This window comes from Callithrix jacchus, chromosome 22 (genome assembly GCF_049354715.1).
Source record: "Callithrix jacchus isolate 240 chromosome 22, calJac240_pri, whole genome shotgun sequence".
Classification (NCBI taxonomy): Eukaryota; Metazoa; Chordata; class Mammalia; order Primates; family Cebidae; genus Callithrix; species Callithrix jacchus.
The window spans coordinates 18,120,482-18,143,135 of NC_133523.1; the positions used below are offsets into that span (position 1 = coordinate 18,120,482).

At 50.3% G+C, this 22,654-nt stretch overlaps 1 protein-coding gene across 29 annotated transcripts in view; it reads left to right on the forward strand.

Moving 5' to 3' along the window:
* Positions 1 to 22,654, forward strand: part of GATAD2A (GATA zinc finger domain containing 2A) — a 118,389-nt gene that overhangs the window by 54,080 nt on the left and 41,655 nt on the right. For 4 of the 29 annotated variants that reach the window (XM_054249946.2, XM_078361896.1, XM_078361887.1 and 1 more), the window contains exon 1: positions 16,204 to 16,362. The exons of the other annotated variants lie outside the window; for them this stretch is intronic. In XM_054249946.2, the coding sequence (XP_054105921.2) occupies positions 16,309 to 16,362 (54 nt within the window). In that variant the 5' untranslated portion in view covers positions 16,204 to 16,308. Of the gene's footprint in view, positions 1 to 16,203; positions 16,363 to 22,654 lie in introns of those variants that run through there. 29 annotated transcript variants of the gene reach the window in all.

The following is a 22,654-nucleotide window of genomic DNA, read 5'->3' on the forward strand; positions in this document are numbered from 1 at the left end:
CTTTGTCTCAAAAAAAAAAAAAAAGACGTGTTTATTCTTCGCTCCAGCAGATCCATTTCTGGAAATGTATCCCAAACATAGTTAGAAATAAGGAAGGATTGTGACAAGGATTGTGTTTATTACAACACTCAGAGACAGACAAAGCTGGGAATAACTTAGATATGTCAGTAGTTGGGCTGGGCGACTCCTGATGGTGGATCTTCCTATAGGGTGGTGCCTGAGCCCCTGAGTGAAGGGAGGAGTCGGTAGTGATTTCATTTGTGGTGGTGACAGGATTTCTGAGGTGAAATGACACGCAGAAAAAAGAACAATGTAAATGAAGAAGAGACGAGTGTGCTGTCACTTACCTAAGGAAAGTTGGGGGGATTTGTTCCTTTTATTTTTATAAACCATAAAGGAACCGCATGGTTGCCTCTAAGAGAAGGGATGGAAGAGGGCACTGGGAGGAGACTTCACGTGTTCTTTCTTTGTGGCATCATGTATGTGCATCACAATTATAAAACAAAAGCCCCGTGGAGCCAGTGGAGGGGAAGCAATCGCCAAAAATCAAAGATAAAAATGAGTGAATCTAGATGCATTTCAATTGTGACGCACATTGGTGACTTAACCTCTCAGGGCTTATTTCTGATAACTGTAAAACATAGTATTTTGACTGTAAGTGTTTCAGTGAGATACACAATAAGAGCAAACACATTTCCTAAAATCTTAAACTTTTTTTGGAATCCTCGTTTTGGTTTCAGGGTCACAATATTAGTATTATTCCTGTTGTGTATTGTAAGAGAAAACAAGTCATTAATGTCATTAAGAACCAAAATTTTCTGCACAAAAGAAAAATGCAAATATAAAACCCAAAGCAATAGGTTTTTGTTTGTTTGTTTGTTTGTTTTTTTGAGGCAGGGTCTTGCTCTGCTACCTAGGCTGGAGTGCAGTGGCGTGAACATAGCTCCCTGTAGCCACAGCAATCTGTCTATCTCAGCCTCCCAAGTAGCTGGGACTATAGGTACACTACCATGCCCGGCTAATTTTTAAATTTGTGTTGTAGATACAGGGTTTCATTATGTTCCCCAGACTGGTCTTGAACTCTTGAGCTCAAGTGATCCTCCCACCTCAGCCTCCCAAAGTGCTGGGATTGCAGGCGTGAGCCACTGCACCTGGCCGAGACCTGAAGTATTTTAAGTAAAACGCTTAATTCTGATTCTGCACTGGGAACATGGTAATTGTGCAAGGCGCTACTGGGGTTGTATCAGAAGGACCCACGGGGCCCCACTGGCATGGATGGGACAAGTGAGAGTGAACAAGAACAAGGAACCCCTGAGTTAGGTGTGTTAAAAATCCAAGGGGCTGGCCAGGCAAGGTTGTTCACACCTGTAATCCCAGCACTTTGGGAGGGTGAGGCAGGTGGATCATTTGAGGTTAGGAGTTCATGACCAGCCTGGCCAACGTGGAGAAACCCCGTCTCTACTAAAAGTATAAAAATTAGCTGGGCGATAGTGATTCGTGTCTGTAATCCCAGCTACTCAGGAGGCTGAGGCAGGAGAATTGCTTGAACCTGGGAGGCAGAGGTTGCAGTGAGCCAAGATTGCCCCACTGCACTCCAGTCTGGGTGACAGATTAAGACCCTGTCTCAAAAAAAGGAAAAAAAAAAACCTCAAGGGTTTAAGCTGGCTGTGGTTATGTGCACCTGCCATCCTAGCTGTTCCAGAGGCCAAGGCCATAAGATCACTTGAGCTCAGGAGTTTGAGTCCAGCCTGGGCAATGTAGCGGGACCCCCAGCTGAACACAAGCAAAAACCCCCCACAGTTTATTTTGGTGCTTAAAGGACAAGAAAGAAACTCAACAATCCCCTTTGGTAGGTGTTAGGGAGCCAGCTTGTTTTGAAAATGGATAGAGGGAAAGCAGCAGGCATTTTTTCCTGCGTCTTCTCTGTGGGCTGCATGCTCCAGGAAGGAAACCGTGGGTGAGGGAGGGCAAGGTTCCCTTGCAGGGCAGTGCTGGCCCACAGAACTTCCTAGGATGACAGGGATGCTCTATACCTGCTACCCTGCGTGGCACTTGACATAGCATGACTGAGGATGCCTAGTTTAATTTTGTCTATTTAAGTAGCCACATGTGGCTAATGGGCAGCACAGCTGTTGATATATTTTAGCAAATTATTATGAAATGACAAAACTTTTTTTTTTTTTTTTTGAGATGGAGTTTCACTATTGTTACCCAGACTGGAGTGCAATGGCACGATCTCAGCTCACCGCAACCTCCGCCTCCTGGGTTCAAGCAATTCTCCTGCCTCAGCCTCCCGAGTAGCTGGGACTATAGGCATGCACCACCATGCCCAGCTAATTTTTGTATTTTTAGTAGAGATGGGGTTTCACCTTGTTGACCAGGATGGTCTTGATCTCTTGACCTCGTGATCCACCCGCCTCAGCCTCCGAAAGTGCTGGGATTATAGGCGTGAGCCACCACGCCCAGCCGAAATGACAAAACTTTAAGTTTATTGCAGGCACCTAGTGAATGGGGGGGGAGGGTTTCCAGACTGAGGTCCAGACAGTGATTCTCCCTGGCTGCTAGGCCCCAAGGAGGGTGTCCCGTGCTTCTACAGGAATGCATGCCCATCACGCCTCAAGGTCTAGTTTACGAAAAATTGGGGGCATGTGGACTTATGCCACAGGGACACCATTTGCAAAACCAACAGTGGGAAACAGGACAAGCATCCTGACTTCTTGAGTATATGATTGTCAGTAAGGGGACCTACGGATTTCAACCAGGTGAAGGGATGATTGTGAAATTGTCAAAGGTGAGATCACGGTATTGTGGTCATGCTTGTCATGTAGAGATACTGAACCCTTCAGCACAAGTGCATGTTTCATAGGATTTGCTTCCTGGAAGCTAGAGGGGGAAAGTGGGAGAAAGGAGCAGTGTGTGGAAGACACAAGGGTGGTCCCCCGATGGCCATGGACTTGAGTGACTAAGTACCTGCAGTTAATCACGCCATTCTCTACTTCTATGGGTGGATTTGAAATTTTCCTTAATGAAAAGGGAAAATTGGGTTTGGCCCAGGTACTCTCTCAGGGAGCTTCATGACTGCATCATCTAGAACAGGAGAAACGCCTGTTTATAAAACCTGAGGTGGAGGCCACGTGGGAGTAGTTTAAATTCAAGCAGAAAACCTTGAGCAGAGACTGGAATTGCTGTAAGGGACTGTGGCCTGTCAGCTCATCAGACAGCTTCTTACACACTCTTGATTTTTTGTCATAACGGTACTCGAAGTTACCCTTCTGGAGCTCTCAGGAAGTGTTAGCAATAAAGTGGGTGCTGTTCCCATTTTACAGGGGAGGAAGCTGAGTCCCTTAGGGGTGAATCAGGCTGTCTGGCTTTTGCCCAATAGCTGAGGGCAGCTTCTGCACCATGAACTTCTGGGACTCCTTCCTGTCCCCTCCCCGCTCAGTACCCAGGGCACATCCGACCACCACTGCGGTACCCTGACTGATGAAAACCATTCTCCCCTCCCCACTGGTATTGTCCCTCCACAGCAGTCGCAGCCCATCTCAAGTGGAGAGAGTAGGTGGTTAGCTGGACTTGCACATGACTTTGTTTTGTGAACAGTAGTGCTTAAGAGTTGTGATCTAGGGATCCAGTGAACAGTGTGTGAGGGACCTCAACCCTGCCTCTCTCAGGACTATGCTGTGTCTGCTGTGCCCCCTACTCCAGTGTTCTCCTTGGGGCTGCTGAGGCTGCTCCCAGCAGGAGCACCCCAGCGGTGTCCCTGATCCCTGAGTAGAAACTTACGCAGGTGTTGGGACTAATAAGTGAGTAAAACACCTTGTGACATTGAGGCCTGTGGCACTTACTCAATTGTGTGTTAGTGTAAAACCACCGTGTGTCATAGCTGTTGGTCCTGGCACTTTCAGAGGCCAAGGCAGGTGAATCTCTTGAGCCCAGGAGTTTGAGACCACCCCGGGCAGCATGGTGAGACCTTATCTCTACAAGAAAAATGCAAAAATTAACCAGGTGTGGTGGTGCGTACCTTTAGTCCCAGCTACTCAGGAAGTTGAGGTGAGAGAATTGCTTGAGCTGTGGAAGTCGAGGCTGCACTGAGCCGTGACCGTGGCACTGCACTCCAGCCTTGACAACAGAGCAAGATGTTGTCTCTTAAAATAATAATAAAAAAAAAAAAGCCAGTATGGCAGTTTTATTTGGATTTTAAGTAGTGTGGGACCGAGGTGGGGCTCTGCTGGTAGTGGCTGTTGTGATTCTAGCCCTCTGAGGCCACCTCCTATTTCTGCCTTGGCTCCTCCTTGGTGAATTCTCCCGTATGTGTCCCACGTTCTCATACTCCCAGGCATCGGATCTTTCACTGGGAGATGGTTCTGAATCCCCGTGTCTATGGTGCGGTTGCTGCGGCCTCCTGCAGTTCTCTTGTGGGATGCGTGGTTGGTGGTGACATAGAGGCTGCCTGCCCTGATGGCCAATGGCTGTGTGGTTGTTTGGGGTCCTGCTGTACAAAAGGAACGTGTTGACTGGAGGACCCAGTTCTGTGCTGTTGGGGTCAGATTAGCCTGTTAGTATTATAATGACTCTAGAGGGGTTCACAAAATGTCTGTTCAGGTCCTTTGCCTGTTTTTTAATTGTGTTGCTTGTCTTTTTGTTGCTGAGTTGTAAGGATCCTTCATATGTTCTGGACACTAGACTCTCGTCATATGTAAAAGACTCTTTGCTAAACATAGTCATGACTTTTTTTCCTGTGTTTTCTTCTTTTTTGAGACGGAGTTTCGCTCTTGTTACCCAGGCTGGAGTGCAATGGCGCAATCTTGGCTCACCGAAACCTCCGCCTTCTGGGTTCAGGCAATTCTCCTGCCTCACCCTCCTAAGTAGCTGGGCACGCGCCACCATGCCCAGCTAATTTTTTGTATTTTTAGTAGAGACGGGGTTTCACCATGTTGACCAGGATGGTCTCGATCTCTTGACCTCGTGATCCACCCGTCTCGGCCTCCCAAAGTGCTGGGATTACAGGCATGAGCCACTGCGTCCGGCCTTTGCTTTGTTTTTATTTTTTTAGTAGAGATAGTCTCACTATGTTGCCCAGGCTGGTGTCAAACTCTTGGCCTCAAGGATCCTCCTGGCTCAGCCTCCAGAAGTGTTGGGATTATAGGTGTTAGCCACTGCACGGTTCCTGACCAGGTTTTGTGTGGTTTTAATCATTATCTATCGACATGAAGACATTTTGGCTTATTTAACCAGGAAGGTTGAGGGGCAGTGGTAGTTGGGGGTTCTGAAAGTACTTTTTCACATCTGTTTAACAAATGTGTATCCAGTGCCTTTTCCGTGTAAAGCATTGTTCCTGCATGTGCCCTTGGATGGTAGTGCTAGTCAAATAGGTGTCCCTGGTATCCAGGGGGTGGAAGCCCACAGAGAGGTGAGTAAACGGCATGGCAAGTGGTGATGAGGCAGGAAAGGGGATAGAGACCCCTGGGGGGCATGTGTGGACAGAAGGCATTTCTCGCTTTGCATTCTCAGCTGAGACCTGGGGGAGTGGAGGTGCAAAGGCCCTGAGGTGGGAGTGAGCCAGGATGTCACTGTGGCTCCAGCTGAGAGAACAGGACAGGAGTCGGGTTGGATTAGGGGATCGGGCACAGAGGTGGGTATGGTCAGAGAGGCCAGCAGGATCTTCTGGCCAGGGCTTTGCTTCTATGTTATTAAGTAGCATGTTTTACCAAAGAAGCACTGATACAGACCCCACTCCCCCACCGTGTATACGCTTCATGGCATAGCTCAGCTCAACTGTTGGTATAGGTGTCTGTACCCAGCCCCCTCCCACTTCTGAGGAAAAGAGTTCCATTTGCAAGGTAGATGGTAGAAGAAGGATTTCTGTCCCAGCCCTTACAGCTGTGCAGGAAAGTGCTGCAAAGACTGTTTGTGGGTAGACCCGTGGGCTGGGGCTGCCTTGAGAGCAGAAAGTTTGTTTCATCGTAGAAGTAGGTTTCCCCGCTGGCTGTGATCCTCCCTTTGGCTCTGTGATGCTGCAGGATGCTTGCAGGGAGGAGCTTGAGGAAGGGCGCCTGGGCAGGGCCTCCAGGCCGCAGCGTCACCACATTGCTGGGTGCCCTGATGAAAATGGCAAGAGATGAATCTTGGTGTCCTCACTTTCCTCTCGACATTTTCTTCCAGGAACTGAGAAGGCTTTTCTGGCCCTTGGAATTTTCTGTGCCAGACCTCCCTTGCCATTTCCAATCTCAGGCCTTAATGGAGCTGGTGGTCAGGGCCGCAGCTCGGCCTGGCTCGCCTGGCTCAGCCGGGCTCATCCCTGAGAGACTGCAGCCCTGGAAGGGTTAAGGCCTTCCATTTTGTGATGTGACACCCGATGGGCACATAGCAGATGGCATGGAAATGGCAGGCGTAACCCTTCGTAGGCCGTATAGGCTTGTGGCCCAGGAGGCATTTGGGAGGGGATAGAGAGCTAAGGCCCTTCCCACAGGAGGGGAGCATGGCCAGCCCTCACAGTGACGTCCTACAGCTGGGACTCTGGTCCCCGCTTACCTGCGGAGATTTAAGACTGCTCGGGTTCCCGTTACAGGCGGCACCTTTGTTTCTATGTCATGTATTCCTTGGGCAGCATCTGTTTCTCTCTCTGGGGCCGCAGGGTTGGGCTTGGGCACGAGCCCTGGCCAACAGTGGCGCAGGTGGGGGCCACTTTAAGCACAGCCTCAGATGGGGGCAGTTCTGAGATGCCACACACAGAAACCAAGTCCTGATCTCCAATGTAAGCTCAGGGAGCTATTGGTAGTTTTGTTTTGTTTTGTTTTTGAGATGGAGTTTCTGTCTGTCTCCCACGCTGGAGTGTAGTGGCGCTATCCCAGCTCACTGCAATCTCTGCCTGCCGGGTTCAAGCAATTCCCCTGCCTCAGCTTCCTGGGTAGCTGGGATTATAGGCGCCCACCACCATGCTGGGTAATTTTTAAAATTTTTTTGTAGAGATGGGGGAGGTTTCACCATGTTGCCAGGCTGGTCTCGAAGTCCTGACCTCAAACGATCTGCCGGCCTCAGCCTTGCAAAGTGCTGGAATTACAAGTGTGAGCCACCACCCTCTGCCTATGTGTAGTTTTAAAGACACTTATTTGCCACCTGTCTTTCTCCCCATAAACCTCTGATCAGTTTAGGTGTGCTTTTTCCTGTTGGTCTGGTACAACTTGGGAGTGAGGACAGGCTTTTATCTCATGTTATGTGGAAGGGCCCTCAAGCTGAGACACAGGGCCCATATACAGCAGCAGCTAGTTGTGACCCTTGTGGGGCTTTCTTGTGGCCTGTGTGTGGACACCGTCGTTCTCTGGTTTTGGGAGTTTTCGGGTAATCATCTGTGTCTCTGGAAGACGGCATAATCCCTACACCATCTTCCCTGGTTAGGAACTACAATTCTCCAGTTTTTTTCCCCCCCAGATGACACCAGGGAGGGGGGATGGGGTTTGGGGACCTGTCTGTCCTACGCTTGCCCTGCACGATATCTGTGGTGAGTCGGAGTTGTGGGGCACACTGTGGGAGGGCTATTGGTTATTGGAAGCAGTGATCTATTTTCTAGAGACAACTTGTGCCCAAAACAGCTTTGCTCTGCGCAGGATGCTGGAGTGAGAGGATACCAGAGCTGCTCTCCACTGTGGAGTTACATTGAGGAATTTGCAGACCATCTAGATGTAATTTATTTTTAGAAACAGGGTTTTGCTCCGTTGTCCAGGCTGGTTCCAAACTCCTAGGCCCAAGCATTCCTCCTGCTCTGACCTCCCTAGTGGCTGGAACTACATGCACATGTGCCACCAGGCCTGGAAGCTTTTATTTTAAAATGTTGATGGTTACTTGGGTATATATAATATTCCTGGGCATGTTTCTGTGATGTTCTGCTCTCCAGGTTTACTTTGTTAAATGTATTACCCAAAAAAAAAAAAAAAAATCTACCGGGCATGGTGGCTCACACCTGTAGTGTAATCCCAGCACTTTAGGAGGCTGAAGTGGGCAGATCACCTGAGGTTGGGAGTTCGGGACCAGCCTGACCAACATGGAGAAAACCCATCTCTACTAAAGATACAAAATTAGCTGGGTGTGGTGGTGCATGCCTGTAATCCCAGCTACTTGGGAGGCTGAGGCAGGATAATCCCTTGAACTCCGGGGGCAGAGTTGCAGTGAGCCAAGATCGTGTCATTGCACTCTAGCCTGGGCAACAAGAGCGAAACTCTGTCAAAAAAAAAAAAAAAAATCCAGCCCGGGCAACATGGTTGAAACTATACAAAAATATACAGAAATTAGCCGGGTATGGTGGTGCCCACCTGTGATCCCAGGTACTCAGAAGGCTGAGGTGGGAGAATCACTTGAGCGCGGGAGATCAAAGCTACAATGAGCTGTGGTCACGCCACCGCACTCCATCCTGAGCAAAATAGTGAAACCCTGTCTAAAAAACTTAATTTATTAATTTAAAAAATTATTTTGGAGGCACCATTTATGAGTCCTCTACCTGAAACACATGATATTGTAAGGGTGCGTTTATTTGTAAATGGGAAAGCCAGAGGAGGTACCTTTTCTTTTTACTTCCTTCCTTCAATTATTTATTTATCTTATTATGTTAAAAGGTTCTCTCTTTTTTTGTAGACAGGGGTCTTATGATATTGCCCAGGCTTATGTTGAGTTCCTGGCTTCAGGGATCCTCTTGCCATGGCCTCCTAAAGGGCTGGGATTACAGGCATGAGTCACTGCTCCCAGCCCCTTTAATACTTAATTACCTGCATCTCTGGGTAGTTCTAGACCCTGAGGACTAGAGATGATGGGATGGCTGTCCTGGTTGCTGCCTCAGACTCCGCCTACTGTTTGGTGATGGGAACCAGCTTATAGTCCTGGGTCATTAGCATTTCAGATGAAGCGCTGGGAAGGGACCCTGCCATTCAGCAGCGTAGCTTTGGGCACACCTGGGTTGTCACATGTGCCCTGTTAGGAGGAGGCAGTAGATGCCCCTCTCCCTCTGTCAGAGCTGAGCATGGCACTTGTAAATAGCTGTCTTCCAGGAAGTGCTGGGTAGGGAACACCTGGGAGGCTGTTGCCCACCCCGCTCCCAGGGCACGCCAGTTCTCAACTTTATGTATTTGGTGGACTGAGGGGGAGGTACTTACTTGAATTGCACCTGTGCTTGTGTGTTTTTGGAGTGTGCTCTGCCTTTTCACAGCTTTCCCCTCCTCGGTCTTCAAGGACCTTATTAAAGATTTCAGGCCTCTTCACTCCCACAGGCTAAGGGGGGGGGGTCAGGATCCCTCCACCGAAAGGTGCTGGGGATTATGGCAGGGGCTTTGTCTTCATCGTGTTCAGCTGAATACAAGTGTGGCTTCTGTACTGGGATGCTTTCTTCCACTAAGCAATCTCATTGCATTGAAAAGAAAAAACAAAACACTTAGCTGGGTAGTTCATGCCTGTAATTCCAGCACTTTGGGAGGCTGAGGTGGGTGGATCACAAAGTCAGGAGTTTAAGACCAGCCTGGTTGACATGGTGAAACCTGTCTCTACTGCAAATACAAAAATTAGCTGGGTGTGGTGGCATGTACCTGTAATCCCACCTACTCAAGAGGCTGAGGCAGGGAATCGCTTGAACCTGGGAGGCAGAGGTTGCAGTGAGCTGAGATCAAGCCACTGCACTCCGGCGTGAGACTGTCTCAAAAAATAAAAAATAAAAAAATAATAATAAAAGAAAGGGAAAAAGGACACTTACTGAAAGTTTGTCACTTAGCTGGGTGCAATGGCTCACGCCTATAATCCCAGCACTTTGGGAGGCCGAGGTGGGCAGATCACGAGGTCAGGAGATGAAGACTATCCTGTGCAACATGGTGAAACCCCGTCTCTACTTAAAAAAAAAAAAAAAAAAAAAAAAAAAAAGCTGAGCATGGTGGTTCGTGCCTGTAGTCCCAGATACTCATGAAGTTGAGGCAGGGGAATGGCTTGAACCCAGGAGGTAGAGATTGCAGTGAGCTGAGATTGCACCACTGCACTCCAGCCTGGTGGCAGAATGAGACTCTGTCTCCAAATAAAAAATAAAAAGTTTGAATCTGTTTCTTCTACCTTCTCTGGGTATATACATAAAAAAGAAAACAAAACCAAAAATAAATAAATAAATAGAACCAAAAGAGTTTGAATCTCTTTATTTCGGCTTTATTTACTTTTCTTGGAGACTGATTCTCACTGTGCTGTATATTTCTATCACATCACCATTTCTCCTACCATTTCCTCTCTCTTCCATCTCTACAAATCCAGACTCTACCCTTGGGGCCCAGCTCAAATGAAGCATTTCAAGATTCTTCTTCTCTTCGTTCGGACCAGCATGCTGGACATCTCTTCCAGTGTTGCTTTGAAACAAAATAGTGATTTGCCCACACATCTCCCAGCCCTCACTGGGTCGGTGATGGCTGGGACCCGAGCTTCTCTGCCTGCCCTCCACTGAGGAGGTGCTCAGGGAGGTCAGTGTCTGGTACAGGGTGAATCTTTGTCGTCAGGCATGGCCAAGTTGAGGAGCCCATCATTGGTTCCTGTCCCACAGGGCCAGGTGGACTGTGAATTAGGAGGGGCGTCCCATGCACTGATCAGGCTCCTCGTGCTGCAGAAGTTTCCTTCTGAGTTCACACATCATCCAGATGTGCAACAGTCAACAGGTTTCTTGTGGCTTCTCAGAAGCTGACGTTACCATGTTTCGGCATGAAGTAGAACCAGCAAGCCAGGTTGCAGTGCCATTGATTTGAGGATGTTATGCTGCTCCAGCTATGTGAGAAATTACGGGGCCAAGGAAGTAGTATGGGTTGAAGTGAAGTAGGCTGGTGGGAATGCACGTGAGACTCAGCAGGGCTTTGGGCTCCTTCACTTGCTCTACAGCTTGGTGATTCTGGCCCTTGTGTCTGAAACCCGTACTTTTTGGTTTTTATTATTCTTGAGACGAGTAGATCAGTAGCTGTATGGATGCTGATTGCTCTTCAGAACTGTTCTTTTGCTTGAATTAAATGCAGAAGAAAGACTTTTTCTTCTTTTAGAGGCAGGGTCGTCCAAACTGCAGTCCAATGGTGTGATCATTGCAGCCTTGAACCCCTGGACTCAAGCAAGCCTCCCTCCTTGTCCTCCCAAAGTACTGCAGTTATAGGTGTGAGCCATTGCTCCTGGCCAGAAAGATGTTTCTGAGATAATTGAGCAAGACTCAGTAGTGGGAGGAGGGGATGAAAACTGTGTGTGTGTGCATATGAGTGTGAGAATACATGTGTGTGTTAGCAAGATTGCTCTGTGTGCAACTAGTATGCTTTGCAGGGCAGGGAGGTATCTGTCTGCTGACCCACTGTTTCCTTTGTCTGTTGTCTGCTGGCTTTCCTACAGGGTCAGATGCTCTTACTTCATGGGTGCTGTGTGTTCCTCGTTCCCTTCCTAGTCTTCTTGCTGACCTTGGCTTTCCTGGAGCCCACAGCCCAGGTGGGTCCAAGGAGTCCTTGCTCAGGCACTGAGAGCCTTGCTGTGGCTGTCAGAGGCTGACGGGGAGACTGCCCATCTTGTGGGAAGCCTTTGCAGGAGTGAGTTGGCACCTTCAGTAGGACAGAAGAATGTGTTAGTTTCATCTCCTGTTTTTGTAACGTGGTTGTCTACCTGTTGAACATACTCTCTTAACCAGGCAGAGGCTTAGAGAATCCATGTCAGCCCCCAAGTCCAGCGAGCCCCAGTGTGAGCTGAATGAGACATAGATCACCACCAGGCTCAGGGGTGAAGTGATGTGCAGAATTGAAGGACCAAGGCAGCGAGTGGCAGTGGGCAGGGCAGGTCCTGGTGTTCTGCTGAACCCCTGCGATAGTGTTGGCCTGTGGAGCTGAAGCCACAGGCAAAATGTACCACACACAGACCTTTAGCCATCCACAGTAACTTTGTTTTGGGACCTTGATTCATTCTGTGGAACAGGACATGGTGTAGGTTACCTGCCTGTCTAGATCCTGCCCCGGCATGGAACAGTCATGTGTAGGGCAGAGCACTGGCTGGGAGAGGCGATGTGGTAATGCATCCTCAGGGTTTCCCTGGCACAGACGACCTCGCTCTCCCTCAGTTCTCAAAGGTGACAGGCAGTCCTGGTCACCTGAGGAGCCCATGCCCTGTGACTCCCTTCCTGCCACAGGGCATCCCTGGAGCCCCCATTCCTCCAGCAGTCAGCCTCAGTGGTGTGTTTGTCTCATACCTTGTGCTTGCACTGTGGGTGAAACCTCCCCTCCACAGTGAGGCCTCTCCTGAGCCCCGAGGCTGGGCTTGTGCCCCTCGGGTTCTTCTCAGCCCTGTGCTTTTCTTTAGGGCTTTGGTGTGATTCTCAGGCATCTGTGCTTAGGGAGTGCTTGTTTCTGTAACTGGGTTAAAGTTTTATCCACTGCAGCAATTGAGTTTATAGCACATGATTTCCTTCTAACAGGGACCTATTTATCTTGAGTGTGCTAAGTGTGGGCTTTTAGGACAGTATAAAATTGACTTGTAGCAGCAAGCTGTCTTGTCTGCACATAGCACTTTTTTTTTTTTTTTTTTTTGAGATGGAGTTTTACTCTTGTTGCCCAGGCTGGAGTGCAACGGCATGATCCTCGGCTTACCGCAACCTCTGCCTCCTGGGTTCAGGCAATTCTTCTACCGTAGCTTCTCGAGTACCTGGGATTACAGGCAGGTGCCACCATGTATTGGCAGGTGCAGCCAAAATTAGCCTGGCTAATTTTTTTGTATTTTTAGTAGAGATGGGGTTTCTCTATGTTGGTCCGGCTGGTCTCAAACTCCCAACCTCAGATGATCTGCCCAACTCAGCTTCCCAAAGTGCTGGGATTACAGGCGTGAGCCACCGCGCCTGGCCACATAGCACTTTTTGAAACTTAAATTTCCTTCTGACTTGTCAAGAGTTAACCTTGAGTGCTTTGGATTGAATTTACACGTTCGAATCTGTCCACCGTCCCCACCACATACAAGATCTTGCTCCGTTACCCAGGCTGGAGTGCAGTGGCACAATCACAACTCATTGCAGCCTTGGCCTCCTGGACTGAAGCAGTCCTTTCCTTCAGCCTCCTGCATAGCTGGAGGTGTTCACCACCACAACTGGGTTTTTGTTTTTTTTTTTTTTTTTTTTTTAATTTTTATCAGGCTGGGTGCAGTGGCTCACACCTATAATCCCAGCACTTTGGGAGGCTGAGGCGGGTGGATTACAAGATGAAGAGATCGAGACCATCCTGGTCAACAAGGTGAAACCCCGTCTCTACTAAAAATACAAAAATTAGCTGGGCATGGTGGTGCGCACCTGTAGTCCCAGCTGCTCGGGAGGCTGAGGCAGGAGAATTGCTTGATCCCAGAAGGCGGATGTTGCAGTTAGCCGAGATCGTGCCATTGCACTCCGGTCTAGGTAACAACAGCGAAACTCCATCTCAAAAAAAAAAAAAAATTATCAGAAGGCCAAGTGCAGTGGCTCACACCTGTAATCCCAGCACTTTGGGAGGCTGAGGTGGCTGGATCACCTGAGCTCAGGAGTTGGAGACCAGCCTGGGCAACCTGGCAAAACCACATCTGTACTAAAAATACAAAAAATTAGCTGGATGTGTTAGCACCCACCTGTGGTCCTAGTTACTCGGGAGCCTGAGGTGGGAAGATCGCTTGAACCTGGGAGGAGAAGGTTGCAGTCAGCTGAGATCAAGACATTACCTCCAGCCTGGGTGACAGAGTGAGACCGTGTCTCAAAAAAAAGAAAAATTATTGGAAATGAAATCTCCCTTTGTTGCCCAGGTTGATCTTGAATTCCTAGATTCTAGTGATCCTCACTCCTAGGCCTCCCAAAAAGTTGGGATTATAGGTGTAAGCCACTGTGCCAAGTGCCACCCACCTTAAGAGTTATTTTTGAAAACGACTTTTCTCTGTAGTCCATTCTGCTATAAGACTTGTTTTGGAAAAGCGATTTGTTCCAACATGATTGATGAGTAGGGGACTGTTGAAGTGTAACACATGTTGCAATGTTCCTGTGTGTGGTTTTGTTCAGGAGAAATACTAGGCTAGGGATTGGAAAATGGGCCCCCAAGGTGGTGGTCCGCCTTAGTAAATAATAAAGTGTAATTTACAGCCATGCCCACTCAGGTATGTACAGTTGGCCCTCCATATCCTAGTGTTTTGCGTCTTTAAGTTCTACCAACCGTGGATTGAAAATATTTGGGGTAAGCCAGGCATGGTGGTATGTGTCTGTAATCTTAGCTACTTAGGAGGCTGAGGCAGGAGGATCTCTTGAGCCCAGGAGCTTGAGACCAGCCTGCAACACAATAGGACCCTGTCTCTTAAAACACATTTTTTTTTTGAGGCCAGGTGCAATGGCTCATGCCTGTAATCCTAGCACTTTGGGAGGCTGAGGTGGGTGGATTACCTGAACTCAGGAGTTCGAGACCAGCCTGGGCAATAACGATGAAACCCTGTCTGTACTAAAATACAAAAAATTAGCTGGGTGTGGTGGTGCACACCTGTAGTCCCAGTTACATGGGAGGCTGAGGCAGGAGAATTGCTTGAACCTGGGAGGTTGCAGTGAGCCAGGATCACACCACTGCACTCCAGCCTGGGCTACAGAGCAAGACTCTGTCTCTAAAAAAAAGAAAAATTTTGGAAGAAAAAAATTAAAAAAACAACAATACAGCAACATAAAATAGTACAAATAAAACTATAACATAACAGCTATTTATGTAGCTTTTACATTTTATGGGATATTATCAGTAATCTAGAGGTGACTTACTAAAGCATATGGAGTGACATACATAGGTTTTATGCTAATGCTATACACCCCCCTTTTGTTTTTTTTGAGACAGAGTGTTGCTCTGTCACCCAGGCTGGAATGCAGTGGCGTGATCTTGACTAACTGCAACCTCCGCCTCCCAGGTTCAAGCGATTCTCCTGCCTTAGCCTCCTGAGTAGCTAGGATTACAGGTGAGCACCACCATGCCTGGCTAATTTTTGTATTTTTAGTAGAGACGGGGTTTCAGCATGTTGGTCAGGCTGGTCTTGGACTCCTGACCTTGTGACCCACCCGCCTCGGCCTCCCAAGTGTTGGGATTACAGGCATGAGCCACTGTGCCCGGCCTTACTATACCGTTTTATGTCCGGGATTGAGCACTCCTATCCGTGATACCTCTACCCAGGCATCCAGCGTGTACAGCATACCTACTCAGTGACTGATACTCTTCCAGTGCTGGGGCTACCCCATGGACATTGACAAGGTGTTGTACCTGCTGTCGCAGAGCCTGTTACCTGGTGAATGGTTGGGACATTCTGAGGTCTCACACCTTCTGGCTGCAGATTCTTCCCAGGGGCCTCCCAGGGCTTCTTCCATAGCCCTGGGCAAGGCAAGTCTAGATTCAGTGTTGCCTGGAGACATCTGAGGATGGCTGTTCTATCCTCCTCCTCACATGTGTAGCTCTCCCTTGAGCCCCACCTGTGCCTTTCACTCCAGGTGAAAACAATTCAAACATGATTAACAAAAGGCCCTTTGGAGCATACAGTGGAAGGCTCATCAGCATGGCGACCTAGACAGAGGAATGGTGGCCTGAAATCAGACCTAGCCTGGACTTTCAGCCAGACTTCCAGTTGCCTGTGCCTTGTTGGGTGACAGACACATGCCTGTCTCCAACTCATGGAGGCTCTCAGTGAGAGGCCTTTGGCCCCAGCCAGTGTGCACCTCCCCACTGCTGGTCTCATCCTAGGACCACTGCAGGGAGTTGATCTCTCAGTCTGGGGTCTTTGAAGGAACAGGGAGCTCCTAGCCAGATGGCTGGGCCAGGGTCCGTCCTGATAACGTGCGAGAGAAGATGCTTGTATCCCTGGTGTATCTTTACTTTTCAGACCACCAAGGGTTAAGAACCCAACTTCAGCCCCTGAGTGGTAGACGTCTGTTCTCCTTTTTAGAAAGCCTATAGTTCAGGACTTACCACAGCCTTCCCTTCCTTGGCCTGAGACCCTCTGTGCTCAGCAGCTTGGTGCATGCTGTTCCTCTGCCTGGAACATGTCACTTGATTCCTTTTCCTGCCCTGGCCTCAGTCTGGGAGATGCCATCTCGTTCCCCATGTCTTGGAGTTTTTAATGAAAACACTTTACTTGTTTGGTCTTCTTTGCCCTGTAGGGCAACCCTGGGAATCACATGCTTCATGAGGCTTATTTACAGAAACGTAGGCGTAACTCAGCAGTGCATACCAAGCCCATACTTTTTGTTCTACACTGAAAATGAAGATGAATGGGAAAAAGAAGTTTCTGCCATTGAAGAGCTTAACATTAAGTTAGTGGAGAGAGATGAAGCTCCCGAGTGGCGTAGAGATTGTTGCCGAGGCCCTCATCAGAGTCCTGGTAAGGTATGCTGTGGTTTGGTGGTCACTGTGGTGGCCAACGGAGGCTTGTGGCCCGTAGAGAAGGCAGGCTGTGGGGATGAACTGAGGGGTTTGGGTTGACTGCTTAGAATTTGAGTCTCTAGCACGTGGCACAGAAGGTAGATGATTTTTAACTGTGTGGACATCTTCAGTAAACACCGTGGAAGAAGGGGCAGTGATGTCCTCTCAGCCCACTGAAGCTTTTGTGTCCATCTTGTGTCCTTGGTCCTGTGTGTTGGTATGTTGTAGGAGCTGGCCTCTTGCCTCCACCCTCTTTCTCTCCAGAGCTTCTCACCCTGGGAAGCCTCCTTCCTCCTCGCCTGGATGCGGTACTGTCTTTCTTTGTTAGTTTCTTTGCTTTTCCCTTTTTTTTTTTTTTTTTTTTTTGGAGACAGTTTTGCTCCCGTTGCCCAGGCTGGAGTACAATGATGTGATCTCGGCTCACTGCAACCTCTGCCTCCCGGGGGCGGGGGGGTTCAAGTGATTTTCCTGCCTCAGCTCCCGAGTAGCTGGAATTACAGGCGTGTGCCACTGTGCCCATCTAATTTTTGTATTTGCCAGGCTGGTCTCGAATTCCTGACCTCAGGTGATCCACCTGCCTTGGCCTCCCATAGTGCTGGGATTATAGGTGTGAACCACCACACCCGACCTTTGTTACTTTCCATCTTTACTTTTTTGTTTAAGAAACGAGGTCTCACTATGTTGCCCAGGCTGGCCAGATACTCCTGGGCTCAAGTGATGCCTGTGCCTTGATCTCCTGAGCAGCTGGGACTATAGGCATGTGTCACTCTGCCCGGCTTCAGACTCGTGCTTTTGATTCTCATCTTCAGCAGGTGGGGCTGTTTTTATCTAGTTGGCTTTTTTAATCCTTGCTTTGAGTACAGGATTGATTCATAGTCACTGCTCAAAGAAGGAATTCAGGCAATACAGAAATGTTTACTATATAGTGAGTGAAAGTTTCTTAATCTACTCTTCAGAGGTGACTGCTGCTGATTTTGGTCCAGTTCCTTTCAGTTTTGATTTTAGTAAAGTTGTTTTCAGTTTTTTCTCCTATAGATCATGCACCTTTTTTTTTTTCTTTTTTGCACCATGCAAATGGTGCTATACTATTCTGCAACTTTTCTCCCACAAGTTATTTCCATCTTTCTTCACATAGCCTTGTCTGTGAAGGGATGGGGAAACTGAGGCCCAGAGATTGATTGACAGGCCTCTCCCCTGGCCAACCGGCATGTTGGTTCCCTACTTTGTCTAGTTGTAGAAGCTCACTTCTAGAAACACCTTTCTATTTCCCAAGTTAAGTTGTATCTCTCACACTTGGCCTTAACAAAGTTTGACATTGAGAAGTTCAGAGCTGCTGTTTCTGATGTGGCTTCCTTCCGGAACGAGTCCCAGTCACTCTGTTACTCAGAGATGTGCGTCAGGAAGTGGCTCGGGCCGCGGTTCTGAGCAGATGGAGGTGTCTGTTCTGCCTGGGAAGATGTGCGTTTGTCAGGCAGGCGCTGCCAACGCAAAACTTGGCCTACCCAGTCTCTCCCTGACCCCCTCCGCAGGTAGTTCTGGGCCACAATGAGGTACCCTGGTTTGACTCTCAAGAATTGGGGAAGCCACTGAAGGGGTGCAGATCCAGGATGTGGCTTTGGGAGCTTTCTCAGGCTTTGCTGCGCGGAGGAGAGTGGACAGGGGTTGTGGGTCCAGAGGCCCATCTGTGCTGTGCATCTATTTGTGTGAAGGGCAGGGTCACGGGGCACTCCGGAGGTGGGCACCCGGGCGCAGGCTTATTGCAGCCGCATGCCTGCAGGGCCTGTGTGTCTGGAGTGTTGGGTACAGCCCACAGCTAGCGAGGCTGTCACCTGGACCCCATAGGTGTCGTCTGACTCAGCACTGGTTGCTTCATGGGCCCTTATTCCTTCCTGACAGGAAGAGGTTCCCCAAGGTGCCCTGTGCCTCCTGAGGACAGTGGCTGCCCCCAGGTACAGGGCTCTGCTCCTCAGCATCTCCGTGGGTTTCCTCAGTGCCTTGCACTCAGCACATCCAAACTGTAGCACAACCCTCCTTCCTCAAATCGGCTCTTCCCCATCTCAGAAAAGCCAGCCCCACCATTCCAGTGGCTCAAGCAAAAACGAGCAAAACAAAGCAACCCCCTCTGGAGTGCCGCTGTCTCCCTCTGCTCTGTCCCTTCCCCAGTGTAGCCACCATAGGAACTGCTCCCCTGCCCTGCGGTCCTCCAGCCCGGTGATCTTTAGAGCAAGCTGATTCCTCCCCTCTGGCCTGGGCCTGTGCTTCCCCCAGCGCCAGGCTCCGCTTGGGGCAAGTCTCCTTCAGGGCTGGCTTCCGGTGCCGCCCAGACCATCCCTCTGTGTGCTCTGACTGCCCTGTGCTCTGCCTCGTGTCCCCATCGCGCTGTCACAACACCCTCTGCCATTTCACTCCTTTCCCAGCATGGGGGCGGATGGTGTTCCTTCCATCTTGTTCACCACTGGGTCTGCAGCCCGCAGTGGAGGCTCAGTGAGCTGCTGTTGGTTGAGGAGGCAGGAAGAAACCTTAAACCTGCTGTTCAGAGTATCAGCCCTGCCTCTCCTGCCAGTGCTTTAACCCATTTACTGCGAAGCCACACTTTCTTCCTGTCTGAAATAAGGGTTACTACGCATATGTGAGTGACGGGTGCTGTAGGTGGCATTTTAGGGTAGAGTAGTATTAGCAGTGCGACCTCAAGGGTTTGGCTTTAGGATTTGTGTCTATGTGCTTAATTTCTTTTTTAATTATCAAGAGATGCTTACTGGCCTGGTGCGCCAGAAGTGTGCTGGGTGCCTTCTGTTTGTCCCGAGTCTTCTTTAAGAGTTCTGGTTCTTGCCACAGCATCATTCAGCCTTTTGGAATTGTTCTAGAACATGTTTTCTGCCTGAGGGTCTGAGGCCAGTTGGATGATGATGCTTTATGAAAATCAAGCAGCATTTGTATCTTTCCTAAAGCCTATGGAGATGCTGCTGGTCAGAGCTGTGCTGTGCCTGTGTGGGGTCTCCAGTGTCTCTGGAACCTGCCCTTTTTGGCCTCTAGTTGAGGAAGAGCTGGGCTGCGCCCCGACCACCTGGCAGCCCAGCGTGTAGACGACGTGTCAGAGGAGACTGATGCCCACTCAGCCTTGCTGGTGCTGCTCATCTGTGCTGGCCTTCAGCCCAGCCTGGGTGTTTGGAGAGAGTGGGAGGAGGGTGAGGCTGACTTTCAACTTTGTGTCTTAGGCAGCCCTGGCAGCCTCAGTGCTCTCCTCTTTCAAATGGGCGCACTGTTGGGATCCGTCTCTGCCTGCAGCAGCCCGAAGAAGATCTCGGCCTCCAGGACAGGGTCTGCTTTCCGGGCAACGGCAGCTCCGTACAGCCCTGGCCTGGAACTTCCGCCATCGGAGCTGCTTTCTTCTCGCTCTCCTCTCTCACTGGGAATTTTAAAATGAACCCTCATTTGCTAGTCAGGACGACCTAGCCTCTTCAGCTACTTTTAGGAAGTGTTCTGTTGCACCCCCACGCTGCTCTGCGGGAGTCGTCTGTCGCACTTTCTTCTTCCTGACAACTTTGTTCCTGGGTCTGTGCTCACCCTGATGTGCTGGGGGCAGTGGTTCTGCCTGCCTCGAGGAGGGAGGAGCCACTTTTACCGGCACTTGCCCTCCCCTGGAGCAAGAGTCCTGTGGTGGCCGAGGATTGGCCGGTTACAGGCCCTGCAGTGGTTTTGGCAGTGGAGAAGGTTCTCGCCGAGGGAGCCCCCTGTGCTCACAGGGCTGGCCCCGCCCCCTCCAGCTGTGCTTGTCCTTCCTGGAGTGGGGGTGGGGTGCCGCAGGGCTCCGCCCCACAGTGGCCCGCCTCTGGGAGGCACCAGCACAGGGCAGGCGGGCACCGTGAGGCCGGCTATCAGTGCTAGGCCTGGGGTTGGTGGAGTTCCAGGCCTTAGGCTTCATAGTGAGCTACTGTGCACTCTAAGTACTCTCTGCTGAGTGTACACTCAGCCCTCTGCTGAGGACTGTGAACCACTGTCACAATGGGGGGCTCAAGAGGAGAGGTCTCTGGGACTGGAGGGAGCAGCCCTCCTGGGCATCTGAGGCCATGCTCCGCCCTGCATCTCTCAGAACCTCTGGGCGGCCTCTGGTCCTGTAACAGTGACAGCGAAGCGAGGCCACATGGGCACGTACCCCTGATCTGGCTGTCAGTTCCACCTTGTCCTTGTGGGCCAGAGAGCCACAGGAACTCATGCAGTGTCTTGGGGTCGGACGGGCTTCCTGAAACTGAGCCCAGGGCTTACAAGGCCAGAGGCTGTGCTGGAAGGGCCCCACCTGGCTGGAACAGGGGCAGAGTGGGAAGCTTGGGGGTTTCTTTGAGTCACAGGGAAGGGTGCTGTGTTCTGGAGGTAGAGGTGCATTCTCCCTGTCCACCTGGGGATCTCATCCCCAACAGGTATCAGGCCAGATTGGAAGCTTCACCTATAGGGACAGAATTGCCGCAACTCCAGTGGGGGGCCCTACATGTCCAAGATCTTGGTCTCCCCTCTTCTGTCTCCTAGACAGGCTCCCCCTGCCCTGGGCCTGGGAGTGCACATACCTGCTGTCTAAGGCATTGCTGAAAGAGAAATGTCCCAGCCCTCCCCACAGTAGGGAAGTGAAAGGAGAGGAGGGGACCCACATTTTGAAGGCGGTGACATATCTGCCGTCTCATGGGAGGCAGGACAGATTGTTAGTAAGTGAGCTAGTCAGATGGTGCTTATGGGCAGGGCACCTCAGAGGAAGAAGGACAGAGACCATAGAACTTCAGGACTGAGAGGGACACCGTAGCATTCCTCACCTCCCCCTAGAGTAGTGAGGCCACAACTTCCATATTCAACCTCCACCTGGGCTCCATTCCATGGAGTAGCTGAGGGGCAGCTGAGCAGGAGTGGGGCAGGAGTGGACAAGCCTGCTGGGGGCAACAGGGACTGCACAATTGGTGTGGGGTAGGTGGTAGGTGCTGGCTGGGATGCTGGACGGGCTGCCGTCAGGTGGAGGTGAGTTTGGAAGCCTGTGCCCTTGAGATTTCGGATCTCTCCACCTCAGCCTGGTCATGTGGGGGTCAGCCATGGCACCTGGTAGTGGAAAGAGAGATGAGGGAGGGAACACAGAGCTGCTCTGGGCCTGTGAGAAGAAGCATACCAGGACTTTCCTGGCCTTGAGGAGATGCTTGTTTCAAGCCTGTGCCTGGGTGCCCTGGCTGGACCTCACCAGTGCGACACACGTGTGGACGGCTTGCTCTGGCTCCAGGAGCACGAAGCAGCTGTCACTTTCTTTCCTTTCAGTCTGATTGCATGAGGGGGCACATTTGGGCAGGACCTTGTGCTGTGACTGCTTATTTGTGAAATCGGCTCTTTAAGGAGGCTGCAGATTAGTCAGCTCCAGAGTATGTCCCATGGATGGTGACAGGACCCTTGCATTGCCTTGTGCTGACCCTGGCCTCCAGGCTGGGTCTGCCTGGCTCTACCCGGGACAGGCCTCCCCGGGGTGTTTGCAGGTGAGAAAACTGAGGCTCTGACAAGATGAGTGCCCCCACCTCTGAGAACACAGATAGAGCCAGAGGGCTTCAGTATAGAGCATGTCACAGGTGTGGATCGGGGTTCTCTCTGGGGCCCAAGTGGACACCAGCTGTCCTGTGAAAAACTGTGATACTTTGGGAATTCCACTACAGCTCAGCTGCTAAATTTCTTTTGTCCCCTGGTAAACACTGAGATGCTTTTTTAAGAAACCAACTCTCCCTCTCTCAATTCCTGTGCCCTGCCCTGTTGGGATGTTGAGGCCAGGGACTGGAGCGGTCCCTTTAAGACTGCCTGTGTCCCAGACCCTGCTGTGGAATGCCAGCCGCCTCCCTGCAGACAGACATCGCTGTGCTGTCGTCCTGTCTCCGTGAGGGTTAACAACACTTCAGCTTGTTGTCTGGAACCGGTTCAGGCTGGTTTTCTGGAAAGTGCTTTGTCTCTCCGACTGAATCCTGGGAAGGGTCATGTGGAGCCCAGTGATGTCATGGGATCAAAAACTGACTCAGCTGTTTTTTTCTTCTTTTTCTTTCTTCTTTAAATCAAGATATGTATATGCTGCAGGTACAGGCTGGTGGCACGTTGACGGGCCGGGCCTCACCCTACTCAAAGTGTACCTTGCCGGCAACCAAAGGGTTAAATGAGACCCACCCCAGTCCCCAATCTCCAGAGGTGAACAGGGAGTAAGGAGCCCTTCCTTCACAGAAGGAGAGAAATACGGTTAACTCGAGTCA